The sequence below is a fragment of the Papaver somniferum genome, chromosome 6, assembly GCF_003573695.1.
Source record: "Papaver somniferum cultivar HN1 chromosome 6, ASM357369v1, whole genome shotgun sequence".
In the NCBI taxonomy this organism is placed as follows: Eukaryota; Viridiplantae; Streptophyta; class Magnoliopsida; order Ranunculales; family Papaveraceae; genus Papaver; species Papaver somniferum.
Window position 1 is genome coordinate 128453875 of NC_039363.1, and position 21924 is coordinate 128475798.

The 21924-nt window shown below is 39.9% G+C and overlaps 1 protein-coding gene across 1 annotated transcript; it reads right to left on the reverse strand.

Moving 5' to 3' along the window:
- Positions 1-10308: 10308 nt before the first annotated feature.
- LOC113291478 lies at positions 10309-11406 on the reverse strand. Its single transcript, XM_026541005.1, has one exon. The coding sequence runs from the start codon at positions 11404-11406 to the stop codon at positions 10309-10311; it is 1098 nt and encodes a 365-aa protein (XP_026396790.1).
- Between the last annotated feature and the right edge of the window lie 10518 nt (positions 11407-21924).

Consider the following 21924-nt stretch of genomic DNA (forward strand, 5'->3'; position numbering starts at 1 on the left):
AGGTTGATCGTCCTGGAGAGGTTGCTATGCTTCAAAAGGCGAATAACGCTTCTGTAACTGTTGGTGCAATTGTTACCAAAGAACCCTTGTTGGTTGCGGGTTCAGCTACAGGCGTCGCTTTCGTCCCTCTATTCTTGACTCCTTATGAAGATCACGTGCTGATTGGATGTTTCAGTGTACCAATCAAGTATGAGGAGTTGTATACCACGATATGGAAAAGGTATGGACATATTTCCACATCCAAAAAGATCACTAGCCGATTTGCATTGGTCAAACGCGTGGAAGAAGCTTTATCTTCGATTCATGACATGTGCAATGTGACTGGCCATACTGTTTCTGGAGATGTAGTCTCAAGCTGGAAGTTTCACCGGGATATGTGTGTAGACTTTGATTTCAACGTCTTTTGGTTCTGTGAAGGTTTCTCCGAGATCCAAAAGTTACAGGCTGAAGCGATCTAAGGTCCCTCTGTGGATGTGATCAGCCAACAGGAAGCAGAAGTCGAAAGGTTGTCTCAGGAGTTGAAGCTGAAACAGGTGGCTCTTCAAAGCGCGAATGATGTTTTCTCCAAGAAGAACGAACCATTTTTGAATGATTTCCCTTGAATATCTTCTGTCTTCTGAACTTCCTTTTCTCAGGGTTTTTTTTTTTTTTGAAAAGGCAAACAAAACGCCTAGTCCATGGTTTGATTTTCTTGTTTTTTGGACTGATAGATGATTGCTTCTTATGAGGATTTTGGATTATTTTTGGAATGAACTATTTTTTTAAAGAATGCCACTTTGATTATAACTGTGAGCAGCATAGTTATTCCAGAAAAGTCACGAAACCATGAATGTCGTATGAAAATGGAAAATATGAGATAACATGAAACTTTGGGATAACATAGTTATCAGTTTCTATTATCAACGTTGAAACTCAAAGCAATAGGTCGTGTAAACATTGCCTGATAAAACTTACTCGCTTTTAGGGTCTTTCAACAAAACTGGATTATCAGGATGTAAATCCGAGTTTTGTGGGTGAAGTCATCCAGACTGCGAGAAGTCCCTAGTCATTCTGTGAAACATCTTCATGTCGATCCGCAGTAAGGCGGAGAATCTTCAGTCCCCAGGTGCAATTCTCCTGAAACTATATTTCCTTGGACAACGTGCTTCAGAGCGTCCCAAATCTTCGTGTGACAAAATTGGATGGTTGATTCCTCTCAGCTGGAGTTCCTGAACGAGTCTCTTCATCTACAGAGGTGCGCCCCGCTGAGGTATCGCCGCCAGGAGTATTGAAGGTGTTCCTCATTGGCTCTGGTGATCGGAGGCGTAACGCCTGAAGGAACTCTTTTCATGCCGCTGGTGTTGGCAGGTGGCATATTAACGCCACCGGAAGGAGTGTTAATACCGAGGATGATTTCGGCGCTAGTGCTCTCAGGGTTTGTTGCTGATCCGGACCTGAGTTCTACCATCTTGAGACAGGGGTTGAAAAATGAAATCGGAGATTGGAAATTGATATTGTAACCGAGAGATTAATCTCCCACTGTAGTCGCCAATTGTTTGAGGGTGAAAACGGTTTCTGCTGGTTTTGGTAAATTCGTGTATGTGGATGAGAAACGAGTCTAGACCCTAAACAATGTACTGCACGTGAGTACTTTTGATTCGAGAGATCAATCTTTACAACCCTGGCCTAAACCAATAAATGGCCGTTCAAGGCTTGCTTCGGTCACAAAGTGAAGGAGAAGGGTTGGTCTTAGGGAGGGAAGCAAAGAAAGTGTTGAGACCAGAATAGTTGATTCTGAAGGTGTGGTTGTTTACGACTTGTATCAGAAAGTAGAACTGGTTAGCTGAATGAAAAGCTATCAGGTGATTTCTGGATATTGTGTTGCTCTCCCTGACCAAAACCTGTTGTTTGGTGGAAATAGGTGAAACCTATTTATACAAGTCATAGTAAAACGTACCCTAGTCTCGTAGGAAGTGGAAACGATTGAGTAGTGGAAGAGTGGAGTAACGTGTAACGTCATAATTTATGCTTCTATGATGAAGGAAACGTTTACACCATTACTTCTTGCCATTACTAACCTATCTTCTTCATGACACTTTCTTATAACGGGGGTATTGCACGCCGCACGATGTAAACCGCCAGACCAATACCCTGATGAGTAACCCCCAGTTTGTGACATGTTTGATGTCTCAGATGTTTTCGTGGAAAACATGCAGCACTTTGCTACGTGTGGCAAGTTAAAATCAAGAGGCTTGCCGTCGAAAAATAGCATGTGATGCTATTAGGCTTGTCTTGGCTGGTCGCCTGAAACTTGCCACAAGCCTGCCGTCTCGGTGACGAACTTTGATGGCTGAGATTGCATCTCATGATGAAGGGTAGTCGTCGATTATGGTTACCTTCTGTTGGCGCCTGGTAATGGCGCAATGGAACCTTTGGTGCATGCCAGCGGTATTGCAGCATGGATGGCATGTCTCGTTCATGTCAGTGGCACGGTGGTGCAAGTGGCGCCTAGCGTAGCCATGGCCACTAGATTTAGGCGGCGGGTCGCCTAAAAGTTGCCACAAGTCTGTCGGTTCGGTGGAAAACTTGGGTGGCTGAGATCGAATCTCATGAAGCAGGTAGTCGTTGATTATGGATACCTTATGTTGGCTCCTGGTAATGGCGCAATGGCACCTTTGGTGCATGCCAGAGGTATTGCAGCATGGCTGGCATGGCTCGTGCATGTCAGTGGAACGGTGGTGCAGGTGGCCCCTGGCATAGCCATTGACACTAGATTTAGGCGGCGGGTCACCTAAAAGTTGCCACAGGTCTGTCGGTTAGGTGGAAAACTTGGATGGCTGAGATTGCATCTCATGAGGAAGGGTATCCGTTGATTATGGCTACCTTCTGTTGGCGTATGGTAATTGCACAGTGGCGCCTTTAGTGTATGTCAGCGGAATTGCAGCATGGCTGGCATAGTTCGTGCATGCTATTGACACAGTGGAATGGCTGGCACAGTTTGTGCATGCCAACGACATGATGTTGTAAGTGGCGCCTGGCGTAGCCATGGCCACGGGATTTAGGCGGCTGGTCGCCTAAAAGTTGCCACAAATCTGTTAGTTTGGTGGCAAACTTGGATGGCTGAGATTGCATATCATGGGGAAGGGTAGTCGTTGATTGTGGCTACCTTCTGTTGGCGCCTGACAATGGCACAGTGGCATGCTAGTGGCGTCGCAGCATGGCTGGCATAGTTTTTGCATGCCAGCGGCGCGATGGTGCAAGTGGCGCATGACGTAGCCATGGCCACTAGATTTTTGGAACGTTGGTGTGAGATTCAAACGTGGTGTGGCAACATCAATTTTAATGGCCACATTGATTCCCATGTTCTGTGGAGCATTGTTTGGCTCGATTGGCGCGGCAACTTTTCCTAAATTAGGGTTTGGCATGTCGAAACCCTAATTAGCATATATGGCATGTAGCATGCGGTAGGTGGCATATTTGGCATGTGCACTTGGCATGCCTGTTTAGCGTGTGCGATTGGCATGTGCGCCTGGCATGCGCGTTTGGCATGTGCGCCTGGCATGTTGGTTTTTGTCATGTTTGACATGCTGTTAGCATGTTGGCATGGTTTTGGGAAGCCAACTTGGTAGGGTAACCTTTTGACACAATTTCCACCCTTTTTAAAGTTGTGGCAGGTTTAGGGCAACCTGATTGGTCAATGAAAGAAGGGAGCCGGCCAAGCATGGGCGTGGCCACACTTTTGGTGTGCGTGGCAGGTTTAGTGCGACCTGATTGGTTGATGGGAAATAAGGCCTGCAAGTATGGGCCCAGCCACAACTTATGTGCGTGTGGCAAGTTTAAGGCGACTTGATTGGTCGAGGGAAATAGGGACGGTTTAGGATGGGGCGTGGCCAATGGAAAATGGCGCCGGTTGGCCTAAGGCATGGCCACGCCTCTCTTTTTATGCTTCTCCTATCCATCAGCTCCTTGTTTTCTGATTCTGGGCAAGATTTTGTATTTGTTAATCCATGGAGGATTAATTACCTAGTTTTCCTAGGCTTAATTTCGATAAGCAAGGTCTGATATACTGCGCAAGGCGCAAAACCCTAACTTTTGAAAATTAGTCAGGATAACTGATTGAATTCTATGTGTTGACACAGAGTTCTTTTAAGTTCGTTGCTAGAGAGCAGCATGCTTTCTGATTGAATACCTTATGCAAAGACCTTATCCTTTGATACTTAGAAATTCGTGCTACCCTGCTGCGAGTGAACAAAAATCTTCATGCCATATCAACATTAAGGGTTCAGCCGGGGAACATAGCACAGAAATCATTCAAAGAAACTTATATTAATTGAATGTAGGCAAGGTGCCAAAATTTACAGAATACCTGGGATTGTTGCTACATGCACCATTCTGGGTAAATTTTATGAGAAAATATTGAGTTGCTCAATAAGTGTGCCAGTGAAGAGGTTAAACACCCATCACCTTTACACGGCTCTGTCTCTTTACAAAGTGTCGGCCTATTAGATGCAAGGTTTTACAATTTTATCCATGAACTAAAAGCCACCATCAATAGTGGGGAACCGATCCTAGTACCTAGTCAACCGAATTTTGGAAAGCTAGTGTGACTATGCACAATACTCACATGGAGTTAGAACCGAAACTTGTTTTGGTAGAACCGTTGAACCCATGATTGTGATTGAATGTTATTTGAGCAATCACATAGTTCTTGAAAGTCAGATGAACCAATTCTAAACTTGTTTGGAAGTGTGGCAAATAGGTTTCAAGGTTGTAAGTGTGAAAGAGAACTTACAAAGTAAGGATGTCGAATTACTTTGAACACATGTTGTGAATGTTTATTTCTTTAATTGTTCAAAATTATTCCTTAATAGCTAAGGGAAGAGATTCCCTGGATCGAAACAGAAATAAGTTAAGAATCTTTTAGTTAAGGTTATTAATTTCATTTTGTAAGGAAATAAGAATTAGTAATGTGCATTTATTAATTAGAGATTTTCCGAGAGATTTCGATCATTATTTTTGGACAAAGCATTTCCAGGAAATATGAAAACCAAATTTGTGCTTTAATGAATATCTTGAGGATATGTTTTGGAAATTCCTTGGTGTCCAAACTTCCTTGTCTATAAATACTTGAAGTTTGCCTTTCTAAGAAACTAATCCTTCGTAACAACAAGCTTCCTCTTTGTTGTGTTGTTACTGGTATAGCCTCCTATTCAGAGAGGAGAGTAACCTAATTAGGCGAAATCTCTTACGGCCGCTCAGTTTAAAGTCTTCTTTGGGATTTAGAAGCTATAGCGTGTACTGTTGGTGGGAAACTAGATAATTGCGGTTTATCTTTTATTTTCATTGATTTGATTGACCAACGGTGGTTGAAATTTGATTGCACCTAGTTTGTTTATGCTTGAGAATCTTATCTTCTGATATAAGATTCACTCCAACTAGCTCAGAGTTTCGACGGGGATCTTTAGAATGTTGTTAGTTCTAAAGACGATCTGGTGATAATCCATTGTTAACAGACTCCGTTCTGTGCGTGATTGATCACAAGATATTCAAGTGATTGTGTGCAGGTTATTATTGAAGATCTAAGAAGATTTGAAGACGAAGAAGATATTGAAGATTTCTGATTTGTGGGTTCATAATCTTTGGTGTGCACAATACTTGTTTCGGTAAAAGAGGATCCAATTAATAATAGGTTTATCGTTGTGATAGATTGGAATGATTAATTGAGTAGATCGGCATCAAAACAATTCTTTGGATTAATAGTGTTGTTTCGCTTAATCTTAAATGATTACTTCGGTAATTGAACATAAGATAGATCTAAGGACCTGACGAAGGAGTTTATGTTAAGATAAACAGAAGAGCCTTTGTCCGACTCATATCACTTGGTTGAAGAGAGTTGACACCAAAAAAATTTGTTGTTCCTTTACTGTTTGGAATACGAACCAAAGGAATTGTTCCAAGTACGTGACTTATTTATAAGTTGGAGGCATGGGAATACAGACGGAACTAGGTGAACTATAGGTTTAGTTGCTTGGTCTCAACTATACGAAGTTAGGTGTAATTTTGTGTAGCGGCTTAATCCTGAGAGTATTCAATTCTGGACAAGGTCCCGGGGTTTTTCTGCATTTGCGGTTTCCTCGTTAACAAACTCTTGCTATGTCATTTACTTTATATTTCCGCATTATAATTGTTTTATTATAATTAAAGTAAATTACACAAACGTTAATTCTTATTTACTTGATAAGTGAATCCTATTGTGTTTGGTTAAGTACAAACCTTTTTATCAAGTAATATACTTCGTTGTTGTATTGTCTCAATCTCGTATCCATAGACGATCACACGAAGTGTGAACCGATTAGTTGTATTGTCTCGACTCAGTCCATAGACAATCACGTTCGGAGAAAGGACTTATAAGTAGTAAAAGTTTTAGCTTGAGGTATATTTGGGTACCCTCGCCTTTTCAAATCCCTAATTGAACATGTATGCGAATTTCTATACCTGTCAAGGGCTCAAAGAGGTGATTTATTTGGGGCATTGAATCACATCGTGTCAGGGAAACGTCTAACAATTCAGGAGACACTCCCTGAGCCTCCAACAATTGACAAGGAAATGTATAAATGGGGACTTCTCACCACAGTCCATCTCAAGGGAAATGAATTTAAGCGAGCATTGGTCGACGTTGGCACTGCTGTCAATATCATCCCTCTGAAAACTCTCAGAGCTGCAGGCATTACTCAACAAGAATCCACTCATGCCCATGTTTCAGTCAGAGATCATGAAGGAGTCCCCAGGGACGCCTATGGTTTCATCGTCCTCAAGATAAAAACCGGTGAAACCTGGACAGAAACCAAATTTCATATAATCAGAGAAGATCTGGGGTATGATATGATCTTGGGACGAACGTGGATTCATGTTGAAAAGGTAACTCTAACATCTTCAATTGCGCACTTCTCTGTTGAAGAAAGCTCTAACTCGGAGGAAAGCTCCGACTCAGAAGAAATGGAGGATACTCCACCATTCGAGCATCTAGAGAAAGTGCAAGCCCTGATAAGACTTACACAAAAACCTGAAGAAAGCGCACATGAATTCGTCAGAATATTTCGCACTCAGGCAAGGATTATTCCCCCTCATGTGTCCATATTATCAACTTTCAAATATGCTACCTTTGTCCGGGGACTCAATTTTACTCATGACCAAGCTATCACCAAATACTATGAGTGGATAGCCTCGCCTCAGCAGTATTACACTAAATGTTTGGATATGGAGCCTCTTCAAATTGATCACCCCATTGAAAGGTTTATCTCTGAAGACATGGCTCAGTTCAACAAGCGATACCCGGCATACTCTCCCTTGCGTGAGTGTCCACATGTGCCGCGTGATTGGAAAGCTTCATCAACATGGAATCCCACTGTACGAGGAATTCCGAATCAGCAGAGAATATTCATGGCACGACCAACTAAACCTAACAAATTTCATGAATGGGATTTAGTTCACAAGGCAACTAAGCGTAATCTCCATTCTACAAGAAGTTCTAACTGGGAAGGACCTTTTATGATTGCTAAGTCAGTAGTTGGAGGATACTACAAATTGGCTGATATAAAGGGCAAAACAAAAACAAGCGTGCCAGTGATTCACGAAAATTGGTTAAAGGCTTTTGACGCATGAAGTATTCCACATTCCAAGACGTTTTGGGTTCAAGGAAGGAATTCTCAAAGCACCTAACGTTTCCATTTTAGGATTTTCTTTCACATGTATTTTCAATTTCTCCAGGAGTTTGCAATTCTTGCATTCAGTATTTGAATTCCACAATTTATCAAAGTTCTTTATTTTAAGAATTTTTTTTTATCAAATCCAAGAAGAAAATCCTCAATCACCCACTAATCTAAAACCAATCAAAAAAGCAAAACCAAAATAAAACCTCACATCTCTCAGAAGTTCAAGGTTCAAGAGATTATGGAAAATAAACTAAAGGAAACCGTCAAAGTAAGATTTCTGCTTCTCTGCATTCTCCAAGACTTGCAAGGCCGTCTTCTCCAACTCTAGCTTCTCAGTCAACTCAGTAATGTTGGCCCTTTACTCCACCATAACATCACTGGTAAAAGGTATATCGTTCTTTACTGCATCCTCGATGGTGTCAATCTTTTTCACGGAGCCACTTCAAGTTAATACCAAGTTCTTCAGATTTCTTCAAGTTGTACTCCCAATCAAAGAGTACATCTTGAGTAACAGTATTTCTGGCCCTGGTTCGTATATCATCTATGACATGCAGGATATTTCCTACTTGCATCGTCAAGAAGTAACGGAGCTTGGGGTCTCTATCAGCGTCAATGTGACCATGCATCTTCCACAACTTCTCATACATATCAGCATACCCTATGGGAACGCTGAATCCACCAACTAATGTGTGGTATGGGAGTGGCTCGCCGAATGAAGGTTCGCAAAAAATCCATGCATTAGGATATTCGTGCAATATCAAGCGATTATCAATCACTGGAGCAACTTCAACATTCATAGCAGCAGTTTCCTCAACAGCTGGATGAGCTTCTTCCACTCTTGGCTTGGTTTCTTCCATCTCTGAGACAACCACAATTGGAGTATCGCTCGCTTCGACGGATTCAACAACGAGAGTTTCATGGATTTTAGGTGCAGAGGTGGTTGTCTCATCATTAATAATCCAAAGGTTGCTTCAAATTAATCATTCTGGGACTCATTATGCTCAATTCCACCATTTTCCATCTAATATAGCAAAGATACAAATTAGAGTTGTCAAGCATGGAATTGAATAAGCAATCATAAAATTCAACATGTAAGTGAACCAACATCATCCAATTTCTTTACTATGCATCCAGGAAATGAACAAATAATGTGGAAGTCATTAAACACGTTTTGCAACAAGTTCGTCTGAGAAGATTTTACACTTCCCTGTATAAGACGATGAACTGGGGAAAATTGGCGAGGAATCTAAGGTTGAGTCATATACCATTCTATTTGTATGGATGTTCTCTACAGCATATCAAAATTTCATAATAATCGGATGAACGAGCAGAGAGATATGGCAAGAACAATACACTACGCGCAATCTGAAAAAGTTCTGGAAGTCTCCTGGAAGTTTACTGTTTCGCCTATTTCAGGCCCTAAACATGCTCAAAACTCAAAAAACTTCTTCTTTTTAACCTTGGAAATTTCCTTGGCATGAAAAAACATGGGTAGACGGCGAAAATCTGACATCGGACGAAGATTTTACAGCGTTTTTATTGAAATACTGAAGTCATGAAATTTTCTGGTGATGTATTCCGACAAAGTTTCTCATATACTCGCATGGATTCTCATTCATTCATGCACAAGTCAAAAATTTCATACTTCTATGAAGGAATCACAGTAATAATACTTACTTGGTGAGTCTCTAAGTCATTTGAAGGTTCAACAATGTTGAAATCACCGTTAGTGGCATTACTACCTCCATTCGGTTGTGGATTTTGAGGATTCTCCGTCTCTCCATTCCCCATAGAAGAATGTGCTTCGTCTACATGTTAATTATCCACGGTGATTTCCTCCTGCAAACATTAGCAAAAATTATTATTAATTCATTCAAGGAGATACTATGATCGTCTGCGTGAAAAGGGTACTCACTACTCACATTAGATTCTTCATCTTCGCTGGATCCCTGAATTGTTCGCCCATGAACAAATTGAAGACAGTCAATAATTGATGGAGCAAAATTCTGAAATTTAACAAATGTTTGTTGTGATCCTTATCACACGGATAAAGAAAAGGATTTACGGGAAAAGTGCTAACAACTCACCACAGAAGCGGCTGAGGAATGCACACTATTCGACACCATCCTGTAAGTCTTGCTCCGGGGTTCCCCACCTCGAAAACTCTCTTCAATTTCAGCAAAGTTTGTATCAACTCGGGCTTTCACCACACGAGCATCTTGTGGTAAAATCAACGGAATAGTCAAGAGACGATCAATATACCACCATAAGAATTACGAGAAGAATTCTTACCTGTGAACATTCAGGAAATACTTTTCGTTTATCTCCGCTGGAAAGATGCTTCAACCTTGGTCGCTCAGAAACTATCTCATCAGCAGGAGGTTCTTGTGCCGGAGTTTGAGGAGCCATTATGAAATCAAACAAGCGATCAAGTTGCAACCTACATAAGTCTACATAGCCCGGAGTTGGATAAACCGTCGGGGTAGGACAGGGGTACATATATTCACGCCCATTCAGATGTGTGCAATCCAAAGAAGCTTTGAGTTGATCGACCGATGGTTTTTCTTTTCGAACATCTGGGACACACTGATCAAGACCCATCTATCAAGCTGCTCTGTCAAATGTTATATTCTTCCACCATATATTCCCCGTGCATTACTGATACTAGGTAACCAGGGGTACAACTCAGTATGAAGGATCTCTCACCATCATTCAGGTTTGCACCGGACTCCAAAATGACATTCACTTCGCTATTGTTAAAGGTGATCATCTGTAAGATGAACTGAGGAACCGACACCCAGGGATGAAATTTAAACTCATACTTTTCATCTAAGACACTGGTGAAGCGTATAGTTTCCCAAGGCTTTTTGGTATACCAGCGCATAATTCTAGCATTATCCTTCTCAGAAAGAACATAACGGATGTCAGCATTCGGTCTTTGCAAGATGCTACGTGGAATCGGGGCGTATTTTTCAAAATACTCCCATAACAAAGCTTGGAGAAACATTGTGTTGGCATATATCTCAATTTTCATAAAACCATTGGAAATGCTGGAATCCACAACCAAGGAATCTAGGTTGGAGAATAGTGAACCCAGAAACAAACTACCAACGGGAAGTTTCTCACCCTGAGCCATCTTGATAGAGAAAGGGATCACAAATGGTTTCAGCGAATTCCCACTATCTTCAAACACATCTTTGGACAACCATAAACACAAGAAAGTGGCAATGCTTAACACACCATCCACATGTATCTCAGTTGTTCTATCTCTCGGCCACCACTCCTTCAACCACTGGGCATAACAAGTTTTGCTGGATGATTTGTTAATGGCATGCATCTTAGATTTCAAGATCTCAGATACCGCTTTATCATTTGTCAAAAGTGCTGTTAGGAAATTACCCGTGACTGGAAGATTCATTAAAGCAACCACATCCTCTAGAGTAATGGTGAATTCTCCCCACCTACATATAAAAGTACGAGTAGGAACACACCAACGAGCAAGCAGAGCTACTATACCTCTCACATCATGGTAAAAACGCAATTCTCCAGCTGCTTGGATAACTTGTGTCACCTGCGCACGGTCCAACATGGCCCTCACATGATTATGTCCCAGCATATGCCTCGCCCATCCAGGAAAGTCTGTCAAAGGTTTCCGAGAAAGCTTGAAGTCTATATGTGAGCCGGCATAATGTCTCCCGTCAATACAGAATCGCATAATTGCTCGAGGAGACACCAATTTTCTCTAATTAATGTCCATGGGATCTATAAGAAGACGAAACGCCATGCTTGGGGGACGTTTCTTAGGCATATATTGGACCACGAAAAATTCATCAGTAGCGTTTGGAATGTTCTTTGGTCCAACTCTTTCCTCTTCTTCTTATTCGTCAATAGAAGTCCCATCTATAGAAGCACCATTGTCTGAAGTTGTGTCTGTGGAATCATCATCTCTGGAATCATCATCCCTGGAAGCATCATCCCTGGGAGCATCGTCTTTGGAGGTGCCATCATGATAATCGATCATCTTTGCAAAAGTTGCTGAGCATGCCAAATTTTATTTCAGCATATTATTCAACAAGACAACGGACCAGGGAATGAAAATACACATCTACAAAAATGGTCACACTTTAACTCTTATCTGTTCACCATTTCACTAGATGTAGTGATTGTGATGCAAAATCCCTGGAATTTGTTCACCTCTTGAAACCTGCAGAGACGAATAAAATTCATTAGTTGAAATCATAACATGATTTTCATAAAACTACGAGTAATTCGCGAAACTCTTGTCATATGAGCTATACACATATTGTAACCCTCCACTGGGTGAACATTCATTGGTTTTGTGCATATACTATTAAATCACAAAACCCACACAACCAACATTTTACCAAAAAATATTAACATCTAACAATTGCTGGAAATCCAAATTTGAGTCTACATAAATTTTGAGTCATAACAAACGCATACTAAATAAATTTTTTATTTTTTGTGAGTTAATAACTCACGCACTTTAAAAAAAAATAATCCGTGAGCTAATAACTCACGTAAATAAAAAACAAAATCCGCTCAAACGAGCGTTTATTCGTCAAAGTGGGTCTTTTTTCAATCCTACGTAATTCCACGTATTCCAAAATAAATTTGTTTCCATGAAAGTTCACAAACAAATTTTATTGGACATAGGTCTATTTCAGAAATATCTCCAATGCTAGGGATTATTGTGTACTACTTTATCTAGGGAACGAGCATACGTTCCCAAAAAATATTCATACTTTGGAAATAAAATTTTGGTTTGTATGAAAATTTCATAAACAAAATTTTGATACTGAACTAGGTTTATTTTCAAAACTGAAAAAGCGGGGGTCTAACAACACCATCCAATATTTCGCTTAGCAATCTGTATGGACTAACTACGAAATACTTTCTATAGAATCAACTAGACAGTCAGACTCAATCTAGGTAAAAGTATCTCAAGGAGTTAATACCTCTCTCTTGTTTTGATTTACTCAAGATAATAGAAACCAGTGAGCCTTTAATCAAACACAAGGAATAACTTGGATGGTACCAAAGACCAATGTCCAAGGATCAATCAGTGACAATCAACAACCAAAGGTTGGATTACTCTAATTGATGATCTAACGCACAACCTGTATTATTTCAATTATAAAAATAAAACAATATAATGCGGAAATAGAAATAACACAGACACTAGAAATTTTGTTAATGAGGAAACCGCAAATGCAGAAAAACCACGGGACTTAGTCCAGATTGAACATACACTGTATTAAGACGCTACAGACACTAGCCTACTCCAAGCTAACTTCGGACTGGACTGTAGTTGAACCCCAATCAGTCTCCCACTGATCCAAGGTATAGTTGTACTCCCTACGCCTCTGATCTCAGCTGGATACTGCGCGCTTGATTCCCTTAGATGATCTTACCCACAACTAAGAGTTCCTACGACCCAAAATCGCAGAACAAATCTGTCTCACACAGACAAGTCTATCAAAGGATCAATCTGTCTCCCATAGATAAACCCTAAAGTTTTTGTTCCGTCTTTTGATAATAATCAAGGTTAACAGAAACCAATTGATAATCCGGTCTTATATTCCCGAAGAACATCCTAGAGTTATCAATCACCTCACAACAATCTTAATCGTATGGTAGCGAAACAAGATGTTGCGGAATCACAAACAATGAGACGAAGATGTTTGTGATTACTTTTTATATCTTGCCTATCGGAGATATCAATCTCAAGCCAATCAATATGATTGTACTCGTACGATAGAAGATGCAAGATCAGATCACACAACTACGATAAAAGTAGTATCGGTCTGGCTTCACAATCCCAATGAAGTCTTTAAGTCGTTAACCTGGTTTTAGAAGAAGAAAACCAAAGGTTAAAGGAAAAACGACTCTAGCACGCAAACTAGTATCACACGTAAGGTGTGGGGATTAGTTTTGCACAATACTAGATGTCTCCTTTATATAGTCTTTCAAATCAGGGTTTGCAATCAATGTTAGCTTAGTAACAAAGCATTCAATATTCACTGTTAGATGAAAACCTGATTTAGATTCAATCTAATATTTCTCAACCGTTAGATCGAAAACTTAGCTTGTTATACACACTTGACAATGCACGCTTCTAGGTTTGTTAACCATATCCAAACGTATGCACTTGTTGGTTCAACAATAGTTAACCAAAGGTTATCCATATGAGCATTCCATATCAACCATGTTCTTCTTCACTATAACTAGTTCAAACGACTTCGAATGAACTAGTTAGAGAGTTGTTCAATTGCAAGGAAATCTCATGTAATACACAAGACACAATTAAAGCAAAGATGATTTGATTCACTTGAATCGGTTCATGCACTTTTATATCCACGGTTTGCAAACTGCATTGCTTAGTCTTTTTAAGTTTAAGTTCAGAAATCATCTTCAGATATATAACCTTATCAAGTTCGCAGACTAGGTTCGCGGACTTAAGTTACCGGTCAGAGTTTACAAACACCAGCAGAAATTCTCGGGTTTGAGAACTTCGCCGGTTCGCGGACTGGGTTCACGGACCGAGTTCACGGACTTAGCTTCACGCAAGTAGTTTGTCAACTCCAGCAGAAATTTTCGGGTTTGAGAACTTCGGCAGTTCGCGGACTTGACTCACACCATTCTTCCGGTTCTCTTGATCAACAAAGTTCGCAAACTTTGGTTCAAGGATTAGGACTTATACATAAATGTGTTTCCACAAAAATGCTTATGTCCACCATTGGTTATGTAATCTAAACTCTCATTTCAATCATTGAAACATTCTTAGAGGACGTTATATAGTTGTTACACCATTTATCGTCAAAGCAATTTTCAAGATGATTGAAACATATCATGACTTTCGTCATATGGTAAAGATAAACCTGATCGAAGCAAAAAGCTTACCAACACATATTTCGAGATATATATAAGCGAGGTATACTCGGCTTGGAATACCAAATGTGTATAATCCAAGTCTATATATATAGCATACGACTTCTTGTCTCAAATAGTAGGAGATAGAGTAGATAGACTGTTGAGTGACAGATAAGTTCAAGTCTTCACATACCTTTTTGTCTAGAAGTTCCACTGGTTCCTTGAGTAGTTTTTCTACTTGTATGATGAATCGCCATGAAGTCCTTGAGATCAACTACACTTTCTATCCTAGTCCAAGACTTATCTATAATAGACTATAAATCAAGACTTATAGTTTTGATCACTAACATTGACAAACATGCTTGAGATAGCAACGCATGCAAGTTCGACCGAGAAATGCTCTAACAAAAACATATACGTGTTTTATCATACTACAGATTATCGTTCTATCCCTAAACCGAAGGACGGACTAACTGAAAAGGCGAGGGTACCCAAATATACCTCAATCTAAACCTTTTCCTACCTATAAGTCCTTTCTCCGAAAGTGATTGTCTATGGACCGAGTCGAGATAATACAACTAATCGGTTCACCCTTCATGTGATCGTCTATGGATACGAGATCGAGACAATAGTATATGGATACGAGATCGAGACAATACAACAACGAAGTATGTTTACTTGATATAAAGGTTCAGACTTAACCAAACACAATAAGATTACTTATCAAGTAAATAAAAATTAACGTTTGTGTAATTTACTTTAATTATAATAAAACAATTATAATGTGGAAAATAAAAGTAAATGACACATCAAGATTTTGTTAACGAGAAAACCGCAAATACAGAAAAACCCCAGGACCTAGTCCAGAATTGAATACTCTCAGGATTAAGCCGCTACACAAAATTACACTTAACTTCGTATAGTTGAGACCAAGTAACTAACCCTATAGTTTACCTAGTTCCGTCTGTATTCCCACGCCTCCGACTTATGAATAAGTCACGTAGTTGGAACAATCCCTTTGGTTCGTATTCCAAATAGTAAAAGAACAAGAAATCTGTTTGGTATCAACTCTATTCAACCAAGTGATATGAGTCGGACAAAGACTCTTCCGTTTATCTTAACATAAACTCCTTTGTCGGGTCTAGATCTATCTTATGTTCAATCACCCAGAGGTAATCGATTAAGATTAAGACAACAACACCTTTAATCCGAAGAACCATGTTGATACCGATCTACTCAATTAATCAATCCAATCTACCACAATGATAAACCGATTATTAACTGGATTCTCTTTTACCCAAACAAGTATTGTGCACATCAAAGATTATAAAACCCAAGTCAGATCTTCAATATCTTCTTTATCTTCAAATCTTCTTAAATCTTCAATAAAAACCTGCACACAATCACTTGAATCTCTTGTGATCAATCACGCACAGAATGGAGTCTGTTAAAAATGGATTATCACAAGATCGTCTTTAGAACTAACATAAGTCTAAAGATCCCTGTCGAAACTCTGAACTAGTTTGAGTGAATCTTATATCAGAAGAGAAGATTCTCAAGAATAAACAAACTAGGTGCAATCAGATTTCAACCACCGTTAGTCAATCAAATCAATCGAAAACAAAGATAAACCGCAATTATCTAGTTTCCCACCAACGGGTCGCGGTAGAGCTTCTCAATCCCAAAGAAGACTTTAAAACGAGCGGCCGTAAGAGATTTCACCTAATTAGATTACTCTCCTCTCTGATAGGCGGCTGCACCAGTAACAAAGACAAAAGAGGAAGTCTGTTGTTACGAAGGATTAGTTTGCTAGAAAGGCACACTTCGTGTATTTATAGACAAGGAAGTTTGGACGCCAAGGAATTTCCAAAACCGAAAATATTCTCAAGATATTCATTAAAGAACAAATTCGGTTTCCATAATTCCTGGAAATGCTCTGTCCAAAAATAACAATCGAAATCTCTCGGAAATCTGATCAGTAAATGCACATTACAAATTTTGTAATTTCCCCATAAAGTGAAACTAATAACTTTAATTAAAAGATTCTTAACTTACTTATGTTTCGATCCTGGTATTCTCTTCCCTTAGCCATTAAGGAATATCCTTGAACAATTATAGAAATAAACATTCACAACACGTGTTCAAAGTTTGTCGACATCTTTACTTTGTAAGTTCTCTTTCGCACTTACAACCTTGAAACCGATTTGCCACACTTCCAAACAAGTTTTAGAATTGGTTCATCTGACTTTCAAGAACTATGTGATTGATCAAACCAACATTCAATCACAATCATGGGTTTGACGGTTCTACCAAAACAAGTTTCGGTTCTACCTCCATGTGAGTACTCGCGTAGTCACACTAGCTTCCCAAAGATTCGGTTGACTAGGTACTAGGATCGGTTCCCCACATATATATGGTATCTAACTTATATGTGTTGCACATGTCCATAGGATCTCTTCCCCTTTCTGCTATAAACCTTGCTGCACCCTATACAAGGATCGGTTCCCCTTGATGTAATGCACCCCTTACAAGGATCGGTTCCCTTTCCCTTACCAGGATCGGTTCCCTTACCAGGATCGGTTCGCTTTCCCTTACAAGGATCGGTTACATTTCCCTTACTAGGATCGGTTCCCTTTCCCCAAGGTCAGACATAATCCGATCATACCACAGGTGATTACTTAAGATTCGTTTTACTAATAAAAGTTATACCAATACATAAGTCAGGACTTTGTGAATAGTTCTACCAAGAACACAACAAGTTGTGAGCGGTTATACTCTATCACACATATTGGTTGTTTATAAGATATGCAATGAATAACAAAACCAATAACTCCTGGAAATTTCCTTTTCGATTCACAAACAAGTTTATGAACTTACTTCCTTAGAACACATGTAAACATTGTTCCCTAGGATGAAATCCTCACCTCATACCCATACATAATCACAATAGCATTCAAATGATTATGGCGATGTCTTATCTATAAAGTTTAATGGTTAAGCAATAAACCTCGTATTGTATTCCTTAATAATATGTCTATCTAGAGTTCAAATATGCTTCGCAGTTATGTTTTCAATATGCACGACTTGAAAGATACGTTAGGGAATGAAACAGTTCAAGTCAAATATCACTAACCTCAAGTGGAAGGATGATTGTTGTCGTTGTAGCTCCTCGCTTCTTCACATCTTCAAGACTTCGCAATACTTGTAATGTCTCGTATTCTAATGCTTTCAAGCTAACCTATAGGAATTTTAACTCTAGTACATAATCAAGCGACTCTTAACATGAGTTTTGATTCACTAAAATATGACAACCAAACTTGACATACCAACGCTTGGTGGGTTCAACCGAGCAATGCTCTAACAATCTCCCCCTTTGTCAATTTTAGTAACAAAACTCTTACATGATACAGATAAGAAAATTACAAGAATTCATCACACTCCGCTTGATTCCCGATTCAACAACACAGTAAAACTGCTTACATTCAATCCTTGAAAATGCCGTTGTTGACATTATAATAACAAAGCTAATACTCCCCCTAAGGAAGATAAGTAGATATTCAATTCGCACGTCTTTTTTATACCAATCAATATGACATGTTACTCCCCATTAGTCTTTGCTTTCACTCTTTCGCTAGATAAAACATTCAAGTACCAATGTTCTTTTCCTTAGTGATACCAATTAATATAAAATCAATGCCAGTATCACTTGTTTACTCCATATATTTCTCCCCCTTTTTGTCACAAAAATGACAAAGAAACGAAAAAATAAAGGACAGCACGAAAAGAATCTTACAAATCTCAGAATAGACTTGCAAACCTGTAGAGTTAGGCACGAGGGTTCCACACATCATGTTCCGATAACCAATATCAAAACCGAAACTACAAGTAGTTTTATTTTGATATGTTACCAAGGAAATAATTACCCGAAATAATTTTTCCCATTTAGTTTAGTGATGCGTGTCGTAACCACAACAAATTAATTAATATTTTACTACCTAATTAACAAGTAATATGGTGTAGTCAAGTTCGTTCCCACGAGGAGCAAGAGTTTTTAGTTGTTTAATTGTCACAAAAAATAGGGGTTTTGGTTTGGTTTTGAAAAGCAAAAGAAAGTAAATAAAGCAATTTTAAGCTGAAATCAATAAGAGAAGTTAGATCAAGGAATCCTTCTTCGTTGCAAAACAATGAATCAAGTTATGTTCTTTTCAATTTTTTATTAGTCACAGATTGTCACCAACCGTAGGTAAAGCAGCTAGCTCAGTGCTAAACCCCTAAATCCCTAGTATCATCGGATACGGAAGTTCTCGACTACCGGATTCTATTCACCAAACCACCTAGTAGTAGCTCACTCAAGATGTAATTTAGTTAAACGCATTAAGATTTATGAATTTATTAGGTTGATATTAGTAGTTAGACTCTTAGCTCAAGGTCTACTTGCTAACGTTGTTTTCACACACAATTGCTCCATGGAATCCCTCCGCAAGGTCTCATGTTTGCTACTTGTGCAAAGAGTCAAGAAACGATTACTGATCCCCTAACTTTCACTAGCTTTAGATCAATTAAAAAATCAATTTAGTTGGCCACCTAAACAATCTATCAATCAACCATGAATGTATAAACATTCCTATTAGTAAAAACAAACGATAATCGTGTGAAAAACTTCAAAGTAGATTTAAAAACAAAACTCAAAACATGTTAAGAACTAGGAATTCATCCTCAATCAATAAGAAAATTAGCTACTCATGTTTTTGAAGTTCACACAAATAATTAAAAGAAGAATTTTGAAAAACAAGAAAAAACACAAGTGTTGTGTGTGTAAAAAGGTGTAAAAGTATATAGAAAAGTATAGAACTTCTCTATTTATAGGCTTCAATTTCCTTGCAATCCTCTTAGCAGTAGAATCCCTTTCCCTTTATAAGTCTTCTTTCCAAGTCCTTGTCTTTTTCAAATCTTCCATCTTCACTTTCCAAATTCAAGTCCAACTCTTAAAACCCATGAGTCTAGAAAATTCTTCACAAATTGAGTCACCGGAAAATCACTGGTACCACCGGAGTCCAGACAGAAAACGGCACCGGGAAGTGCTGCCAGTCATCGGAATCTTCTTTCTGTCGAGGGAATATTCCGTCACAGTTAACAGTCAGACTGACGGTCTCCAATGGTCAAGAGGGTCAAGGGAAGAGATTCAGACACCGAGTTAGCATCTTACTTGGCTAACTGGTCTTACTCGGCTGAGTTAGTTTGGATCGGTCATCGCTGAGTTGGATCGTCGGTGCAGTAAATTCAGGCAGAGTTCTGTTTGTATTTCGACCAATTCCAGGCATGTTTCAGGCTTATCTCTGCTTCATACCTGTTAAGAACCTAACATACATCTATTTGTTCTTGTGTAGATTCAATCCAACTTCCCATTACATATTATACTCATTCTAATCCACAACAACGATTTAGTCTGTAGTTCAGCTCACCGTAAACCCATCAAACAACAGTGACAATATCATCTACTTCTCCATCTATGAATTCTAACACAAACCCATGAATATCAAATGCCAGGAAATCTACAAACCCTTAAACAATCTCCATCTGTTCCATCCACTGAGTTTGATGGCATCAGCTCCAATTCTTCACTGTTGACTCTAAATCGAGGAAAACCCATTTCAATTTCAGCTTCGATTCCTTCTTCAATTCAATCAATTTCCATCTGCAATATCTTTTCAAACCCTAAATCACCTTCAACAGCACCACCAACCCATGAAAATCACCATCTTCGGTTCAACAGAAGGTTCATCACCATCTTCTCTGCAATTCCATCTTTCATCGAAATAGCATCAGTACCTTGCTAAATTCTCTCTCAAATCGAACCCATCTTCCATCATCTCAGATTCAGAATAACACCCATCTTCAATTAACTCATAGATTCAAACCAAAAACCCATTTTGAATCAAGCCCTATCCTGTTTTGTTCTTCAATTTCAGTTATCGGACTCCATTTATCCTCCACAACAAGACCTAATCAGCATTTCTATCTGTCGACTTCAATCACCAACACAATCTTCAATCACAGAGTCATCCTGCTAATCTCTGTCTCGATTTGTCACGGCCATCAACCCCATTATCAGATTCAGATCCTCAGCAAACCCATCTCTCAATTTCTTCATATCTTCTCGATCTGTTGTCTCGGAAGTAATAGCAGCAGCTGCTGCCTCTTTTCTTTTTCTCTGAATTTTAAGTTTGCAAATGATTGGGATGAATGAGAGACATCTCTCTCGAAATTAGGTTTAGGGTAAGGCTGGATAATGACACCCGGTCACTTCTGATAAGGGTTAACCAAAGTCCAGCCCCTTATCCTCAGCTGATCTGTATTTAGTACTCCTTCAAGTAGAGTTTCCCCTTAACACTGAATGGACTCCAGATAGTGTTCGCCTATGAAATGACAATATTGCCCATTTGCTCAAATTTGGATTATTTCTTCTCTTGTTCGTCCGCATGACTCCAAAGTAGCTATAAAACTCAAAACAAGCGTAAAATATATAATTTACAAGAAAAATAGCAAAGAAAGCATAACCAATAGTTATAATTTGGATCGTCGCACGCCTTCGTTTTGGTAGCCGCAAAGGGAAGGCCGGCATGGTGGGGCCAAGGCCAATGGCGCGGATGGCTTGGCATAGTGGGGCCAAGGGTTTGGTAAGGACGGCTTGGCATGGTGGGGCCAAGGCAAGGTGCGGTTGGCTTGGTATGGTGGGGCCAAGGGTTTCGCATGCCATTGGCGCATGGTGCGGCTAGCATGGTTGGGGCCAAGGCAAGGCGCGATTGGCTTGGCACGGTGGGGCCAAGGGTTGGGCATGCCATTGGCGTATGGTGCGGTTAGCATGGTTGGGGCCAAGGCAAGGTGCGGTTGGCTTGACATGGTGGGGCCAAGGGTTTGGCATGCCATTGGCGCATGGTGCGTCTAGCATGGTTGGCACAGAGACGTGACTGGCATGGTTTGCCATTGACACAGTGGTTCGTCTGGCATGGTTGGTATGCCTTGGCGCGGAGATGTGGCTGGCATGGTTGGCATGCCTTGGCGCGGAGATGTGGCTGGCATGGTTTTCCATTGGCATAGTGGTGCGGCTGGACGGTTGGCATGCCTTGGCGCGGAGACGTGGCTGGCATGGTTTTCCATTGGCACAGTGGTGCGGCTGGCATGGTTGGCACGCCTTGGCGTGGTAGCATGAGAATTAGGGTTTGGTATGTACGAAGATGATGTCGGTCAATACTAAGGGTTCTGCCGTGGAACATGACACATGTATAAAAAAAAGGTACCTGATAATTCTTACGTAGGTATGTTGAATTATTCAATAAAT